The sequence below is a fragment of the Etheostoma spectabile genome, chromosome 13 (assembly GCF_008692095.1).
Source record: "Etheostoma spectabile isolate EspeVRDwgs_2016 chromosome 13, UIUC_Espe_1.0, whole genome shotgun sequence".
Classification (NCBI taxonomy): Eukaryota; Metazoa; Chordata; class Actinopteri; order Perciformes; family Percidae; genus Etheostoma; species Etheostoma spectabile.
In genome coordinates this window covers 13,205,038-13,223,512 of record NC_045745.1, presented here as the reverse complement: position 1 = coordinate 13,223,512, position 18,475 = coordinate 13,205,038, and the positions used below count along the sequence as shown (strand labels likewise).

Genomic DNA, 18,475 nt, shown 5'->3' with positions numbered 1-18,475 from the left:
TTTTTTTCAATTTAGACGGGAAAGGTGGGAGAGAGATGGGGGATGACACACAGCGATGTGCCGCGGGCCAGACTCCAACCCAGGCAGCTGCAAAGGACTCAGCCTACACGGGGCGCACGCTCTTACTGGGTGAGCTAGAGGTCGCCCCCTATTTCTACTTCTATTCTTATTTTGTTTTACCTTGTCTATTTACCTGTACTTACTTATTCCTCTCATTGTACTGCAAAGATTGAATTTCCCCTCTGGAGATCAAAAAGTGCTTATCTTATCTTAAATAAGCAGCCTCCATTTATGGATGCCCACAGGTGGAGTTAAAGTTGTTGACAAATACACTTATAACCATTGAGCATTCATGAAATGTTTATACACTGCTAATAAATGCTGTTATAGATGTTCTCGCAGAAGTCAAATTACTTTCTAAATCCTTTTTGTTATTTTGGAAACTAGGTTTGTGTGTCGTGTTACTGCAGCGGTGTTAATGTGCTCAATCAGTGACAGTCCTTCTACCTGTAACACAGGTTATGTAAAACTGCCCACTTACCCTTCATATTCATGCCGGTTGTGAAGCACCCTCATGATAACGCAGGCAGCTACAGCGATGAGGACGAGCAGGAGCAAAGCACCACTAACTGCTCCGACTATAATGGCAGTATTGCTCTGAGGAAGAGATTCTGGACAAACACAACAATGACAACACATGGTTTGTTTAAAATATATAAAAATAAAAACCTCTGTCTATGTCCCTAGTATATGTTTGGGTAAATGTCCTTCTTTAGCACCTTTTAAAACAGTCCTTACAACGGAGGCATGGTTTATTTTTTTTAACTCAGCTATACTGTAAGTCTGGCATTTTGTCAATTTAAGAAAAAAATAACGCTTCCGGTAACCCACTGTGCAAGGGAAATGACACAGGAGCTCTTAAAAATGTACATATCTTAAGTCTTAAGTGAATCCCTCAAAATATTTTTAGAAAAGTTAAAGACTTTCAAAAAATATATACCGCTATTTTCATTAATTAAGGCACACAAACAGATGAAGTAAATACTAATAATAATAGGTTTTACTTTTCCATTGAAAGTGTATGTCTTCCAATGTTAATTACTGAAAATATTAATAAAAGGTTTTAAAATGGCTTTTAAGCACATTTTTGTTGTTTATAGACATTGATGAGATAACATGTGAAAGCCCAACCTCAGCACTTTCAATTGTTTTTCTCGGATTGTCTCTACATGATGTATAAATAAAGTTGTGTTAGTGTACATAAAAGTTCAAGTTCAGAACTGGGAGTGTCGTCGATACCGGGTTATCCAGCCGTAACAAAAGCAGCTGTGTGTTTAGGAAAAATACTACAACAACTCTTTGTAAGAGCTAAAAAATCATAGTCAAACATATTTTGATAAACACACAAACGTCTTCTATTTAGGCTCCGCATTGCTTCCTAGATACAGAACAATCTCCCACCTGGAGGGTGGGGCATCCACCGCTGAGCCGTAAGACAACAAGCCATCACATGCACGTGTGGGCTTCATGTAACTGAAAAATAACTAACAAGAATGCACCTGCTGATTTGGCTGCAGGATTCTACGGCAAGAGCTGCAGCAACAAAGATTCATTCAAGGTTGATTGCGTAGACTTTTTGTCCTAAAGGAAATTTGTCGTGGACACATACAGTATCCTAGTCATACTGTGGCCACTAGAAATCCTTCATTCTGGCTGGAAGGGGTGGATTAACTTTTAATATCCAGACAGCTATGACACAGGTGTTATGTCATTTAGGCTGAGCAAAAGATCATGTAGAATAAGTATTACGCCTACCTTTGTATCCAAAATTACAACAATGCAAAAATGTCATTTTAAACGCGTCTGCATGCATCTGGACATCCAAATCAACTCCTGGTTGTAGCAGGAAAGACAGGACACAACTCTGACTACAATACCACAACAAGACGGTCAAAATTCTCTTGTCTGGTGGCACCTTGAACAGAAAAACTATCTTTAAATTATTAAATTAAGCTAATTTTAACAGTTTAGATCAGCAGTCACCAACACGTTGATCATGATAAGTCAATCACAAAGCCTTTCATTTAAAAATGTACTCAATTTTCACCAGCAGAATGCTCTTCTGGAAACTAAAGAATACCATCCCTTCCTGCGGCTCTGGTTTCACATTCAAAAGCTTAAAAACCACAATCAGACAATCAGACAGATGCTTTTATTCTAAAGCAGCTGCAGGAAATGCAATGGCTTGGCTTGTTGCTATTTGTCATTAAAGCTTCATGGGTCTTTTTTTGGCATTGTGTATATTTGGATTTGCACCTTATTGACATTTTAGATTGATTCGTCCTGCACAACAATTTCCTTTGGGATGATACCAGTGAACCAGTTCTACTTATTGCAGGCACAAACGGTACAAGAAAGAAACCAATTAGATGAAGAGTTGCGCATAGGTAACCGGTTTTCCATCTTGGTGTAAAGTCACTTTTTCTGTGTGCGCATGGTTTATGGCCAACACAGAAGATCCAGTGTTTCTTTGTTTCTACACTGCAGACTTTCACATTCAAACATTTGTTTTTTTTACACACGTGATGATTTAGGTTTTAAGATGACTAAAGTGAGATCTAAATAACATTCAAAAGGCAATCCTATTTGTTTGAAAACTAGATTTAAAGCTTGGTGCAGTGGCATTTTAAGATAAACCATTATTTACTCAAGGTTTTAATTATTTCTAGGTGCTGGAACCCACCCGCTGTGGCCAAAATGGCACCGTTCTTGTGAGTTAAAAGGTAAATTGACAGGGAAAAGTCCACCTCTTTTCCTGGAAACATGACACATTCGGCACAATGAGGCACACTGCATGCTCCGACAGCATTTTCACACACTGCCCAATAGGCATGTGTGTACGACGTGCATGCTGAGAGTCAGTGAGTGGGGGAAGACCACACTCAAATTATTCCTTCCTTAAAGCTGACACAGATTACTGTTTTTGAAAGAAATCCTTTACAATAATAACTGTTCTGATTTCAATTTGAAAAGAAGTAAATGCATTCACCTTTCAGAACGACCCGGAGCTCCGTTTTAGCCGGTGTTCCCGATATGTCCGGTGGGTTCTTCACGTCACAGAAGAAGGTCCCATTGTCGCTAAACTGAGCCGGACTCAGCTGTATCGAGACGTCCCTCTTGTTTATGTCTCCAATAAAGTGCACTCTGTCTTTGAACTCCTCTGGTCCTGGGAATCCTTTCCCATTGGAAAAGTAGAAAATCTACCAAAAGAGAAGAAAATTCAGATTAAACTTCACACATGTTATTCTGTCGACACATTTCATCATTGGTCTAGCAGATACAGTGTTGCATGCGGTAGTATTAATAAGAGAACAGAATGGTTGGGCTAGTAAACATGGCTAAAAAATACTGTCTTTGGAAAAATGACTATGACTTTAAAGGGCCCATATTATGCTCATTTTCAAGTTCATAATTGTATTTTGAGGTTGTACAAGAATAGGTTTACATGGTTTCATTTTCAAAATACACCATGTTTTTGTTGTACTGCACATTGCTGCAGATTCCTGTTTTAGTGTGTGTTGTAGCAGTGTTTTGCCATTGAGAATGAGCTAGCATGCTAGCACTAGCATGTGCTACGGTTAGCCACCTCGTCTCGGCTAGTTACGTAGAAAGTCGTGCAGATTTTGAACAGCTCACCGGGAGACTGAAGACAGAGGACATTCAGAAACCGTGTCTCACTCAAAACAGGACGGATAGTTTTAATTGTTTGAATACGTGTGGAAGCACCAGGGACACAAAATAACACCCCAAATCCCAGAAAAAGTGATTTCTTTCATAATATGGGCCCTTTAATGTATTATGTCATAGTCATTTATTACATATATTATTAGAGCTGCAACAGTGACGAAAGGAACATGAAATTAATCAACAACAATTTTGACATTTGAGCTGCGCTGATAAAATAATTATTTGAAAATCACTGGACAAAAGTCATCACAAAACCAGGTTAATGCTGCAGCTACATTGATATTCCGAATAATCGATCACAGAGAAGGTTGTAGTGTCCATGTACAAACCGAATACCACAACAAATACCAAGGTGGCATTTTAAGATTTATACACTCTATACACGGTTTTCTCCCACCCCCCCGGTGTTTGGATAGAGAGAAAGATATGCATTTAACCGACTTTTTGTGGACATACTGTACTCCTAGTTCTGACTGCATGTATCTGTTCTGGCATGACTTCTCTGCAAACCTTACAGCTATGTCATTATGTTTGCAGGAGATCACAGCAGACAGGTAGGAGGCTCCCGCCCAGCCTGACTGATCTGTAAACAAAAAGGAGTAGGTACAGAGACAGAGACGTGGTCCACAATCCTCCCGCTCCACAAAATTCTTTGATTTAATACAGCAGACTTTGCTTTCTAGGATGAACTGTTTTTTTCCAGGTGCTTAAATGTCTCTAATTAGTAAACTCTAACAGAATCACAATCAGATTAGGACTGTCCTCGATTAAAGACATTCTTAGTTGTTTAACGTTCAAAAAATGTAGTCGACAAAATCGGTTAGTTGCTATAATCGAAAGATCAGTAAAACTGGGTTTTTCCACAAAGAATCACTACTTTAGCACTACTTTAAATTGTGTTACCAGAGATGTGCTTATAATTTTCTTGAAAAGAAGTCATTTAAAAGCATTAAAAAATGACTAATCTACTAAAGATATCTTAGAAAAACGACCAATTAGGCGTCTTAGGAGCGTACAAAGACAAAGTTTTAGCAGTTGACAGTGATTGATTGGTTGAACATGACATCTGTGCTACTCAACAGCTTTATAAATCATTTTGCCAGAAACAAATCCATTGACTTGCCGTAATAACCCAGTGGAAATAATACTGCTGCAGTGTTTATAAAAGAGCTTTACGTTACATGAAATAAAAACTAAACAAGAGTACTAAAATCACACCATGTGATGAAATTGTGGTGCTCAAAACATTATTGAGTCACAAGATAAATAGATGATAGCAAACGGAAAAAACAAACAGCGATTACAGAGGTACAGTGACACAAGGTGGGAGCAGGAGTAGGAGTAAAGGCAACACACAAGTAAATGATACAATATAAATAAATGCCTGGCACTGAGATTGTATCGGGGGAAAAAATGAAAAGACCTGCTGGATATTGAAACCATGTCATCCGAGTGAGCATTTACACGGAGGCGCAGCTCTTCATGTGTCGGTGCAGATAAAAACAATGCTAGGAAAACATCCTGGAGCTGTGGGGAATCTTCCCCACAGCGGATACAACCAACAAGGACTCACCACGTATGGAGCTTTGGAGAATTTATTGTCGGGCTGACTCGACTGAAAGCTCCAAGTTACCGAGATGTCGTTTCTGACCACTTCATTGGACTTAAAGGTGCATCGAAGGGTTCCCGTGGTGCCGTTCTGCATAATCACTTCAGGGTCGGCATATATGTCGATTGCAGATGAAGGTTTTGTGACTGTTAATAGTTAAGGAAATAAAAAATAAAAAGTTTCTTGGAATTAGACAAACTGTTGACAGCATTATGGTGTAGTGATATGGTAAAAACTGAGCATATTATAATAGAATGCAACATGACTGCAAGCGCAGCCTCAACATATTAGAGGGGATGCGTTGTGTTGTTTCAGGTACCGGTGAAACAATGAAACACAGTCCAGGAAGTCCAGTCGTAAACAGATTAAAGACTTTTAAGGCTTCTAGTTCTCAGAGGTCAAAAAGAGGGTTGTCATGCTCACAGGCAGGACTGCAACTGGCACCATTAGATTCATTATTTATATAATTCATTGTTTTGTTGATCATTTGGTCAATTAAAAAACACATCACAGTTATAAATGGTTTGTTTAACACAAAAATATATTGTTACTCTAAGATAATGTTACACAATTTATAATGATTATTTTTAGACATTTCTGTCCTTAAAAAGATCTGCAAACCTCACATTTTGAACAATATAGGAAGTTGAATTTTCAGCATTTTGCTAAGAAAATTACTCATTAATACTAATTCATTATCAAAATTGTAAATCGACTGAATAAATAATCCATGAAGAGATGAATTATTTTTTTTTTGGGCCGCCCCTGAAGAGATGAATTAACAGGTTTCTGACACGTCTTGTGGTGTCCGGAAAGTATCAGCATAATGCAGGATGATGCGAGACGTCTTGCCTCTGTATCCCAGTTCTCTATGTTTCATATCCAACTAAGGGCTGGGTGATAAGGCCAAAATGGTCTATCCCGATTTCATATCTTGATAGATCATCTTAACTGGATTTCTGGTAGGCCTATATGTTGTCCCTGGTCTGTTTTTGACATGCTCTATTTCATGATTTTTTTAACCTTGTGCCATTGATTCAATAAGTTCATACCATCAAATTACATAATCAGTTCCCTCTCATAAAAATCCATGTTATGAGGTTACAGGTTGTTGTGGCTCAGCGCTATGGTTTAGTGCAGAGGTGCCCGCCATTTACTGAATTATTTCCCACAAATGAATGATGTTTAATTTACTGCCTTCACTCTTTTTAAGATAAGAAAAACCTTTTTTTGTCCCACAGTGGGGAAATTGTCCCTGTATCTTCTAAACTTTCTTATAGTTCATGTTGTTTTAGTACTTCTTGTTTACTCTTTGCTGATCGGCTGTGTGCTATACAGTCCTACAAAACACTGTGTGGTGCAGCGCAAAATCTACAGTGGAGGTCAGATCATGAACGATCTAAATGAGCCGACTGGATTTATTACAGCTTTAGTTTGATTTCAGACTAAGATACCTATATTTTTTATGATTTGGATGATAAACACCACAATGTGTTATCTTTAACATCCATTAAACTGTTTTAATATGATAACTGATCTGTTTCTATTAGTTTTGTATGTGCAAATTATTAATTCAAGGGTATGGAAAGGCCTGACTAATTTGTGCACCAGAATTCTTGAAAACAAAAAAAGGGAAGAAAAACATGGGATCATTGTGCAATCTTGAAGAACAAGTCAACATCATATTCTTGACAAGTTTGTTAGAAACAGTAATAATTATAATTGACAGAAGAAAAACAGCAACTTCATCTTTCAGAACTGGGTTTATAAAAGTTAAGAGCTTACTGATTAATAGTCTTGCGTGGGCAGACCCTCCTCCAAAGCATGCTGGAGGAGAGTCTGGCTACCTCACATAGCATCCGGGGATGGGAGGAAAACATGCTCTGTTTAATTAGTCTTTAAACCAATCCCATTTGTCTTGGGCGGTGCTAAGCACCGGAGAAAAGCAACATAGGTCCGGGAAGGAACTTGTTTTGGTGGAACATGGTGTACGTTTAAAAGTTGTTTTAGTTGTGAAACAGAAAACTCAGATTGGACAGATCATCTCGCTAGCTGTCTGGATTTACCCTGCAGAGATCCAAGATAAGGTTAACCATAGTCCTCAAAAATCATGCGCAGTTTAAAATGCCAACACAAAGCAAGCCCAAGGCAACGGATGTCCGGCCTAAATGAGTGAAATCCGGCGGATATTCCGGCGGCAACTGAGCAGTCCCAGGATTGGAACGTAAAGGATATAGACTTACTGATTAATAACTTGAACAGGACAGCATTATGTTTGACAGCACAGTCACCTAATGTCCCTTCAACAGAGATGTGTACAATTGTAAACATCTTTGAAAACCCAAGTCACAATCTTGGAAAACTCAGACATATGACATTCACTTTTGCTCCCACAATGAGAGGATCTAATAGATTTGATGTAGCCTACATAAAACAAAAGCATTGATCGCACCTGTTTTCCGCACTTTGCACAGCAAATGCACCAAATTCTGTCTAACGCACAGCGGCCGAGATCCAGACTCCAGCAGGAAATACTATGCATTAAAAACAGAAGAAACTAATTTCACAATTTGAAACGGAAGGAGGTGTTTGTCATCCATTTCCTCCGGTCACTTGTTATTAGTCTGAGATTCAAAGCCACCAGTGCACTCCTCCAAACTTCAGGATGTTGCTATTGAGCTGTCCAGTGTTAGAAAGGAAATTAACTGGTAGGCTTTTTCATCTGTTGCAAATCAAATTATTCCCATCATGCAAATCTTTCTCACATGCAGTTGTGTTGCTACTTGTATAATTGTATAATAACTGCATACATGTTTATATAATATTTATATTACTTTATATATGATTGTAGCTTTGCTATCTGGCTCAGGGAGAGGTTAGCCAACAAGGAAATTTAATGTTACCTTAGGTTTTTGGACGCTGAGCTAGTAAAGCACAGAGTAAGGTAACCTATAGAGCTAATGTGTTAGCACTGTGTGTTAATAATAACTGTTAGTTAATGCTAATGGTAAACATGTATTATTCAGTACATTACTGTAAATAGTGCACTGGTTAGATAATTAGAACACTATCCCCCGGCTGAGTAGGGCTGGGTATCGTTCCAAAGTTTTCAATACTTCGATACCGGTTCGACACTTTTTTTTAATACCAATTTAATTAAAAATAAAATAAAACGGTGTGTCAATTATAACCATAACTGTTAATCAATGCTGAGGATAGATATACGGGTGGCTGTAAATAGTGTGCTGGTTAACCTAGCCATAAAACCAATAAGTAACGTTAAGGTCAACTTGTTTATAAAGCACACCCACGTTGACCATTGCTGTACAAACCAGAGCTGGTAGCTAACGTCCCCACGCAAAACAACGAAGCGCACAGCTCGTGGGCAAAACAGAGATCAGTCACATCACAAGGATTCGTATATATATATCCACGAGGAGGATTCAAATGCTAGCGAATAAAAGTGTTGTTTTGAGTCTGGATTATTCCCCGGGCGACACGTAGCTAGTTACAGTAGAGACCCACGCCTAACGACTGCGTTATTCACAAATCGGGCACTTTAATGTGGCTGTTTTTTCTCGCCCAAAACACCTCCATGATAGACACACACACACTTTTTTTTTTTTTTTTTTTACATTATCTGTATTACTTGAAGTCACTCTTTAAATCGGCATAACATTAAACACGCCCAGCGACCCTTATTTCAGCTCAACATTAACGCGTACCAACGGGTCGGCCTCCCTTTTATTAACGCTGTGGTCCCACCATCACCTTTGTAGACACCAAGGGCGGTAGCCACCACTCTACCAAATCATATTCAGCTTGTTGTGAATTTAACTCTTCCTCATTACATTTTCTGTAACGTTATGTCGATGTGTGTACAACGACGGCTCTGGCTGACACTCCCAAGATAAATGGTTTTGGTAGCTTTAAATCTCGTCTTTAGCTACGAGGCGTGAACAAAGGTGACGGCACATTAATTAGCAGGATTGTGAATTATCCACTCCCGTACATGGGATGCGACAGCGATACGTTAGAACAACGCTAGCTTGCTAACCTGATGTCCCACCTTAAATAATGAGCTCAAAATCATACATTTCCAAATTTAAATTGAACCCAAGTTGGGCAACAACACTTACCTAATACAATACATAGCGTAAATCCAGTCAATAAAACACGCTTGCAGATGATATTTGACCATTTTGGCTGCATTTTGTTGTTGTAAACAGGAGAGGTTCCTCCGATTTTTTTTTCCACCCTCTATCGTATAATGTGGTTCTTCTTCGTGGAGTGGAAGCGTCGGGTACGAAGTTGTGAGTGCGACTGCTTCCCCCCACTGGTCTACACGTGCTACGACGGCTTGCAGCTGCTGTGTACACTACTGTACCTTCAGTTATTTTCTACAAATAGTTCTGCAAATCGATTCAATATAAAGAAACAAACTGTAAATAAATACACATATCAGCTATTCGTGTATTTATTTTAGCCTTATGATGACTGTCTTTCAATACAAGATAAAATACACCTTGATTAATGCCCAGTGGGGAAATTCGGTTTGTTGCAGCAGTATAACAGACATATCAAAGATAAATACAGAATAGTAACAGAGTATAGAAAGTACGGAAAGAAAAGTATAAAAAGTAATGAGGGGTATGTTAAGTAAGTTGAAAGATAATACACTAAATAGTAGAAAGTATACAATTGCAGCACAGTCAAAGTATATTGTACAATACAATGTACAGTGGCTTGAACAGGTTTACACACCCATGCTAAAGTTGATTTAAAAGAGGGATAAAAAACAATCTTTTAGAAATTGATCTTAATGCCTCATTCAAAAAATTTAGGAGAATCCAAACCTTTTAGGGACACCAATTTTCTTTGTGAAGGAATAATGTATTGTAAATAAATAAATATTCTTCCTTAAAATACAGGGGGCATACTGTATGTATACATAACCCTATGTTAAATTCCCATAGAGGCAGGCACATTTTTATTTTTAAAGGCTAGTTATTTTATGGATCCGGGATACTATGCATCCTGATAAAGTTCCCTTGTCCTTTGGAATTAAACTAACCCCACATCATCACACACCCTTCCCCATACATAGAGCTTGGCATGGTGTTATTTCAGTTAGCTTAATAGCTGGTTTGATTTGCATTGAGAGATGATCTAATGGATAGTACCCCATGCCTGTCTATATGTATATATGGTACCTTAGAATAGTATAATGTACAGCGTATAATCAATGTATTATGGTGATTGGAATAGTAAAAAACAGTCTATAACAAGAAAATATTTGAACAGTAAGGCGAGGTACATGATCATCAGATTGTTTCAAGTTGACCAGACATTGTGGAGAAATGGCTGTGTGTGTGTGTGTGTGTGTGTGTGTGTGTGTGTGTGTGTGTGTGTGTGTGTGTGTGTGTGTGTGTGTGTGTGTGTGTGTGTGTGTGTGTATGTGTGTGCACAAATAGCAGCAGGTACAAAGAACAGCAGGAAGTGCTCAGTTTTGCCCCTGGACTAGATAACCCTGTGGCTAAATAAACTGCCCATCTCATCTGCCACAGCTCGTCATTGAGGGGATGAGAGGGGTTGTCCAGGATGGCTTTCATTATGCCCATCGTCCCCCTCTTCGCCTCTAACTCCAGGCTATCCAGTTTCAGCCCAACCACAGAGCTGGCCTTCCTCACCAGCTTGTTGAGTCTGCTGGCCTCACCAGGCTCGATGCCACCACCCTCAGCCTACCACACCACACCACACCACAGTGCACATGTCACAAAAGACTTCACAAAAGATCTTCAAGAGCCTGTTACAGACACTAAACGATCTGATTCCCCTCAGGAAGAACTGTCTGCTTTGTCCTTTCCTGAAGAGGATGCAGGTGTTAAGGCACCAATCCAGTTTTTGATTGATTTGAACCCCAAAGGTACATGTAAGAGTTCACCTTTTTCACTCTTCCCCCCCGAAAGGGGCCTCCTATTCCTGCGGTGATCCACCACCAGCTCCTTAGTTTTGGTGATGTTGAGCTACAGATGATTGTTGTTGCACCATGTGATGAAGCTCTCAATCAGTCCTCTGTACTCCTCCTGGTTGGCGTTGTTGATGCATCCAACTATGGAGGAGTGCAAAAAGTTTGGAGGTGGCCGTAAACCAAGGGCAACCTACTAGATCTTGTGCAATAACCACGTACGCAGTACGCTAAATACATTTATCCTAGTGTGATACAAACTCTTATTCTAGTGCAAAATAACACTGGATTCACATGTTTTACCTGTATTTGAACCTGTGTTGTTGGCTTAGGATGTTGGTTTTCCTGTGTCTTTTATTGCACTGATCAGGAGTAGTGCTCCTGATTTCGTTGTATTCTTTACAATGACAATAAAAGCTTTCTATTCTGTTCTGTGATTGGTGAGACGTTCAGGGTCAGTTCCATGTTGTCTTGTTTGGTGCCAAAGCAGCCAGGCCAAACTGAAGCAATGAAAGCTGACTGGTTTACCTTGATGCCAAGGCAACCTGTTAATCACTATGCACACGCAACCAAAACACTTTAAGATATGGCCTTAGGGATGGCAATACTGAAATATCTCAACAAGTATTGAATTGATTGCTATTCAATGTTTAACAAATATTCATGGTCCACAGAGAATGACTCCTACTGACTTTAGTGATCCCTTGACTTTTCCTGCAGCACCACTTAGCAGATCAAAGTTTTCACTTATTCTCTAACCCCGTCATCTAGGATGGATTGGCACAATTTTTGTGGAGACATTTGTGGTTGAAGTGGATGTGTCCTAATCATTTTGGTGATCCCTGACTTTCCCTCTAGAGCCACCGTGAGGTTGACAGTGTCTTGACAACTATTGGGATTGATTTCCATGACATTTAAAAAAATAAATAAAGGCATCCCCACCCCATTTAAGTGATTATCCCTTAGCATTCCCACATGCAGAAAACCAACCAAAAGAGAGCATGTATGGCCAAGTTATGAGTTTATTTGAATCATCGTAACAAATATTTAATATTTTTGGAGGTGATACAGAGTGACTGCACGTGCAACAGTAGTTTGTTTAAAAAAATGCCACATGCTTTGATGGTGTGGTGTTTAAACACAAAGGGACGAATGGAGAAGGAAGAAATCTGAGTGTTTTATTTTAAACTGGATGCCATTTAATCTGTCAGCAAACGAGAATGTTGGTCTAACCCTCAAACAGATCTCACAATGTCAAACACGTATATTATAAAAATGCTTTAAATGGAATGATAAAAGCTGCATCTGAAAGCTCAAACTGTGCACTCTTGAGCAAGTACTAACAACGTGTTAATTATCAGTAAAGTGCAAAAAAAATCTTTAAAAAAGGACCAATCCACATGTTGCTCAATGTTTAATACTGTGATTTATTGGAAACAAGACTGCTTATGGCTGTATGTTACAGCTTAAAATATATTTTGAGGTTGTGAAATTTAAGTTCACATTACAAGATTACTGTAATGAAACTGTTGAGTACATGGGTTAGGAAAACTACAAAAAGGAGATTTTCCCATAAGTCATAGCCTTAAAAACAAATCATTCATATTTAGGCTGTGAGTGTGCTTTCTTTATCGCGACTTTTTATTTACACTAAAAACTAAATAGCAGTGTGAACTTTCAGACCTTCAGACTTCCACCCTAAACACAAATTCTCATTTTTAACATCCACTCCAATCATTTTTGGGATTCAATTTACACAAAAAAAATAAAATAAGTATCCAACGATCAGAAATTATTATTAAATCAACTCTTAAACATGACAAATTAGTGAATGTCTGCAATGATAATGCGAGAATCTTCCTGTTAATGCCATATGGGCCATGAGTAAAATTTGTAAATGTAATAGTCATACATTAAGCTAGAGGGACATTAAATGTCACAAATAAAATTAAAAACACACCAAGCCGCAATGCAATAAGGCCTTTCAGAGAAAAATAATATCCAGGTCACACAAATTTCTACTTTTAACTTTGCCAGTTCTCAGTTTTCAGCCCACAATCATACAATCCAAAAAGACATACAGGTTTCTGTCAGTGCAACTTCAGGCTGGCTTACCCACTCATCCACATTATCTCATAACACAATGCATGAATCTATCATAAATATCAACTCAAGATATCTACATTATGGACATGTGCGTCAAAAGGAAATGCAATACATGCAAGACAAAACTAAAAATAACAGCGATCAACATGTTCTTACACCATAAAAAGCTGCTGTGTGCATGATTATGTATATATTGTTTTAACTGCAAATTCTACCATCCATTTCTGGAATATTTTTTTAACACATTCTTCATATTTTCCATAAAATCCATAATTGCAGGATTAACCATTTAAAGTGAGTGCAGAACATTGAGTTGCAACCTTTATTCAAAGGAGAGCATGCCTAGCAATTCCTAATTAAAATGTATTAATTGAGTTTGTCAAAACCAGATATTTGTTCTGTCTGCACATTATAAAGTAATTTAGTGAACGTTATTTTAGTTTTAAAGTATTAAATTGATCAAATACGTAATAAAACCTGACAGCACATGAAGCCACATACTTAGACCGATTAAAAACCATGCCACCCCATTTTATGTCCTATTATTCATCTTGCATTTATTTATTCCATCAGAAAGTAAAGGCTTTGGAGGGAATGAGCATCCCTTCTGCCTAAAGAATCCCACCTGCCCCGGCCTGGCTGTGGTCAAAACTCTTCTCTTAATAAACGACTGCATGGAATCGGAATTATTAGAAAACGCGACTGTTCATTTTCAGTACGGGTGAAGGCTTCCATATGCTTCAAACCAAGAGATCGTCCGAGAGCGTCTCGTCCACTTTTCAATCTGCATCAGACAATTTCAGCAACTTTCGGAAAACAGCCAATCACAGCCACTTAACGCAGCTGTTGGCCAGGTGTGTGAAGGTGTAAAGGAAGCAAAGGTTTCTATCAAGCTCCCTTCTTCACACAACTACAACCACTCACTGATTTGTATGTTATTTTTTTTAAATAAACATTAAAAGTGACAGTACTAAGTTGAATGTCCGATTGTCAGAAAGTTACAGAAAAGGTCGGAAACAGAAAGGCGTTAGGGGGAGGAGGTCTCTGAAGCTATCCGACTACCTGCCAAGCAGCTCAGATGAAGCATGCTTGCACCTTGGTCTTCAGGATGTTCCACTGAGTTAGATAGTGACTTAACTGACATTTAAATGAAACTGTTCAGATTATTACTTTAAATAAATCCATTAGTAGCCTCAAAGACAACAGAATTTCTTGTAGTGATAAATGAAACTCATAGACAGACTATAAAGTAAAGCTGTCCTTTAGTTGGTATTTTATCCACTGAATTTTACTTATTTTTATTTAACATTTATTTAACCAGGAAGTCCCTTGAGATTGAAATCTTATTTCCGGGGGAGACCTGAATCGGTCGGGAAGTAGCAGGGCGGCTCGTGAGAGGTTAGTTTTTCTCCCACCATCTGAAAGTGTCCTTAAATAAGGCGTCCTCCTATCAGCTGACTGCTTCTTACTGCTGTGACAGAAGAGAAACCCCATGTGCCAGTGTTGTGATAGTGAGTGGTTCCATTATAATCAAAAAGCAGCTCACTGCAATTTAAGAACTTAAGAAATAAATCAAGAAACTCAAAAAATAAATTAATTTAAAAAAAAGGAGCAAAGTGTGTATTAAAATTCATTATTTTCTATTGTCACTTCCTCACCAAGCAATTTCTTCAATGTGAACTGTGTCTTAAACGGCAAGAAACAAGTGTGAAATAAAACTTTGATACTTTGATGAGACATGACATTTCTTCACTGTATTTCAGCAGCTTTAAATAACAAAACGATTTCTGTGAGACGTTAAGTATGAAGCAAGATACAGTCGAGGAGGATGTTTCAGATATGGAGGGTATTGCTCAAATGATGTTCCATTTTTCATCTAAGTTAAGTTACGTGCAAGTATTTTCCATGAATCTCCTTCATCGTGTCTTTGTCACGGGGTTAAGTGACAAGAACGAGGTGGAAAATGTTGCAGAAAATCAGCAAAAAATGTGTGTATGGGGTGGGGAGAGACCAAGTGGAACAAGGAAGCGATTATCAACCGCTTTGAGAACAAGAAGGAGAAAAGTTATGTATCCTGTTTTCTATAATTACCTGGGAAGAGAAGTTGCAGATGAAAAGTGCTTTTAGAAGACGACAAACCTTTTTTGGTTGAGCTAATACAGGCGGTCATATATCTACAGTAGAAACAAGACACAGACAGACCCACAGGAAGATGGACTCCCTCTGTTCACAGTCACACATTTAGTTATTTACATTTTTTTTAGTAGTGTTCTTCTTCATGTGTTCCAAGACTCTTAATGTACACAAAGAGGCTCCTCGTGCCATGTCAGTCCCTCCAAACTCTTCGTCTGTGGTGGTTATGCAGGAGGAGGGGGAAGGGTTGGATCAATAATGTTAATGGGGCCAGTGATAAGAGAAAGAGGGGGAATGCAACTGAAGGCAGTTTTCATTCAGTGGCATCATGTATCTGGAAGCTGGTTGATGTCAGTCAAGTTGGTGTCATTGAGGATGACTTTGATTCGATCCAAGGAGTCCGCCTGTCGTATTCGCTCCAGCTGTACCTGCAGACACAGCCAATGCATCGATTGATTGATTCAAACACAAAAACAATCAAAATCTCTTTCTGTCTCAGCTACTTCAAGAGTTTCAGTTTTGTTCACTCAATAACATTTCAGTATAAAAAAAGTACAAAAACATTTAATATGTATTTTTATGCAGGCATTTTTAAGGCACCTCTATATTCCATTTAGCGATTTAACACAAAAAAGAAGTCAAGGGTAATGTTAAAAAAAACAAATGTGAATAAAGATAAGTAAATGGAAACAGGGCTAGTGTGGCTCATTGATGTGCTTTTTAAAGATTATTGTTTTGGCATTTAGGGCCTTTATTGACAGGACAGCTGAAGAAATGAAAGTGAAGAGGGAGGGGGAGTGACATGCAGCAAAGGGCCACAGGTCGGAGTCGAACCCAGACCTGCTGCTTCGAGGAGTAAACCTCTATATATGGGCGCCTGCTCTACCAACTGAGCTATCCAGGCGCCCTCATTGATGTGCCTTTCATAGTTTTTTGACTACAATATATTACACAAACATGTTAATGGGTAGTTTTCATGGGATTTGCTGACAATATAGAAAATATCAACCTTTAAATATTTTTACATGATACGGTTCCATAAATAGATGACTCCTCCTTACCTGAAGGGTCTGAGAAAGTTTGACAAAGTCCTTCTGCACCTGCTCACTGACATCCAGCTCTGTTTGCAGCCGCTGAGCTTTGTCTTTCTCGTCAAACACCTGATTCTCTAGTGCACTCTGCAGTTAAAAGACACGCACACGCGCGCGCGCACACGCACACGCACACGCACACGCACACGCACACGCACACGCACACGCACACGCACACACACACACACACACACACACACACACACACACACACACACACACACACACACACACACACACACACACACACACACACACACACACACACACAGCTTTAATGGCTGAATGAATGCTTCAGTGTCATCACACAGCAGTTTTTAAAATGTTTTTAAAATATTTAAATACTGTACAGAATAATGCCCAACTTCATCTAACATACTACATCTTCAATAAGGACATCCAACATCTATTAAAACGGCTGTGTAGGAGTCACATACTGTATGTTGTTTATGGTGTCATTTATATTATTTATTGATTATTATATTGTGCACTTATTTGTAGGTGGTGGGCGTGTTCATTGCGGCTTGGGCTTTGACAGAGAGGGGGTGAGCCTGGGAGCGAACACTTTCTGTTGACCGCCGCACCAACACACTTATTTCGGCTCACAAAGTAACTCTACATTTGGTAACTGCAGTACTAGTTGTATTTTACGTGTGGAGGAATACATTTTTGCAAAACAATCTTGAGCGTGTCACAGTGTGATAATGCATCTCTCAGTGTTCAGTCCCTCGCAGCAGCACTATGCTGGACTGCGTACAGCCACAACATGCTGTCTTAAGATATAGACTATCAGGGCCAAGGTTTAGGAAAGACCTGCTATGCTCTGATATTATTGGTCACATTCTAGTGTGGGAGGTTTACAGGAATATGTGTGTAAACGAGACTGACCTTTGCAGTGGTGAGCTCTCTGAGCTGATGCTCCAGGCGGCTCTTCAGGCCCTGGATACTTTCCAGTGTCTCAGTCTTCTCTGCCAGACTGCTCTGCAACTACATAAACAACAGATATGTAGGTAATATATATTAATATCACATATAAGTACTGCAGATAATATATTTTCACTGAGTCTACAACTGACTTAATGGAGAGGGAGCAGTATGGCAATTAGGAATGAACCAATCTGCAGGATCAGAGGAAAGTTAGACTTTTTTTTCCCAAAAAAGTTGCTACGAACCTAATTAAGACAAACAGCACAACAACTCTCTCTGTATATCTCAGTATGACTATGTTCAAAAGATTGTGGCGTCCGGTGACTTTCCCACGCAGAAACTTGGTTTCCCGCGGTGCGCGATCACGGAGAGCTTGCACCATGTGGATGCGCCGACAGTTTTGTTGTCATTACTTAGAATTCTTGATGGAGGCGGCAGAAACTATGCACTATAGCTTTAATGTATCACCTTATAAAACTATTGAATTTGTTAGCAAACAGCAGGCACGGTGCTTCATAAGCATCCATCTCGAGTTGTGTTTCTGTCCACCTGAGTGAAATATTCTCTTGGCTACATTTTTGGTTTCCGTTAACTGCTGAGATATTGAGGAGAAGTTTGCTGTATGTGACAACAAATGTTGTAGCCTAAAACACACGTGACATCGCTTAGAGCACCTTTAGGTTCCCCACAAGTTGGAAAAAAAATCCACAGCATATACGATATGAAAACAATCCCACAATGTGTTACATTTTACAGAAGTGTAAATCACAGTTGTGCGTGCCACTGCACCTTTGTTTGTTTGTTACATATTTCAGAGATTTTTCACTAAAAACAGCCAACTCCTGCATCTGATGATGAGAGCGTTGAGACTCAACCAAAACAGTGAAGTTGGGG

The 18,475-nt window shown here is 39.0% G+C and overlaps 2 protein-coding genes across 3 annotated transcripts in view; both read right to left on the bottom strand.

The window, feature by feature from the left end:
* mpzl1l (myelin protein zero-like 1 like) overlaps window positions 1–9,633 on the bottom strand; it is a 19,846-nt gene extending 10,213 nt beyond the window's left edge. Inside the window, exons 1-4 of the mRNA XM_032533689.1 lie at window positions 9,496–9,633; window positions 5,321–5,502; window positions 3,050–3,260; window positions 542–671 (exon numbers count right to left, since the gene is read on the bottom strand). Of these exons, the coding sequence (XP_032389580.1) occupies window positions 542–671; window positions 3,050–3,260; window positions 5,321–5,502; window positions 9,496–9,568 (596 nt within the window). The 5' untranslated portion in view covers window positions 9,569–9,633. The remainder of the gene's footprint in view (window positions 1–541; window positions 672–3,049; window positions 3,261–5,320; window positions 5,503–9,495) is intronic.
* A 2,855-nt stretch (window positions 9,634–12,488) lies between these two features.
* The window catches only part of rabep1 (rabaptin, RAB GTPase binding effector protein 1), a 29,398-nt gene continuing 23,411 nt past the window's right edge, over window positions 12,489–18,475 (bottom strand). For both annotated transcript variants that reach the window (XM_032534487.1, XM_032534488.1), the window contains 4 exons: window positions 17,543–17,641; window positions 16,625–16,741; window positions 14,791–15,991; window positions 12,489–14,711 (listed from right to left, as the gene is read on the bottom strand). In XM_032534487.1, the coding sequence (XP_032390378.1) occupies window positions 15,890–15,991; window positions 16,625–16,741; window positions 17,543–17,641 (318 nt within the window). In that variant the 3' untranslated portion in view covers window positions 12,489–14,711; window positions 14,791–15,889. The remainder of the gene's footprint in view (window positions 14,712–14,790; window positions 15,992–16,624; window positions 16,742–17,542; window positions 17,642–18,475) is intronic.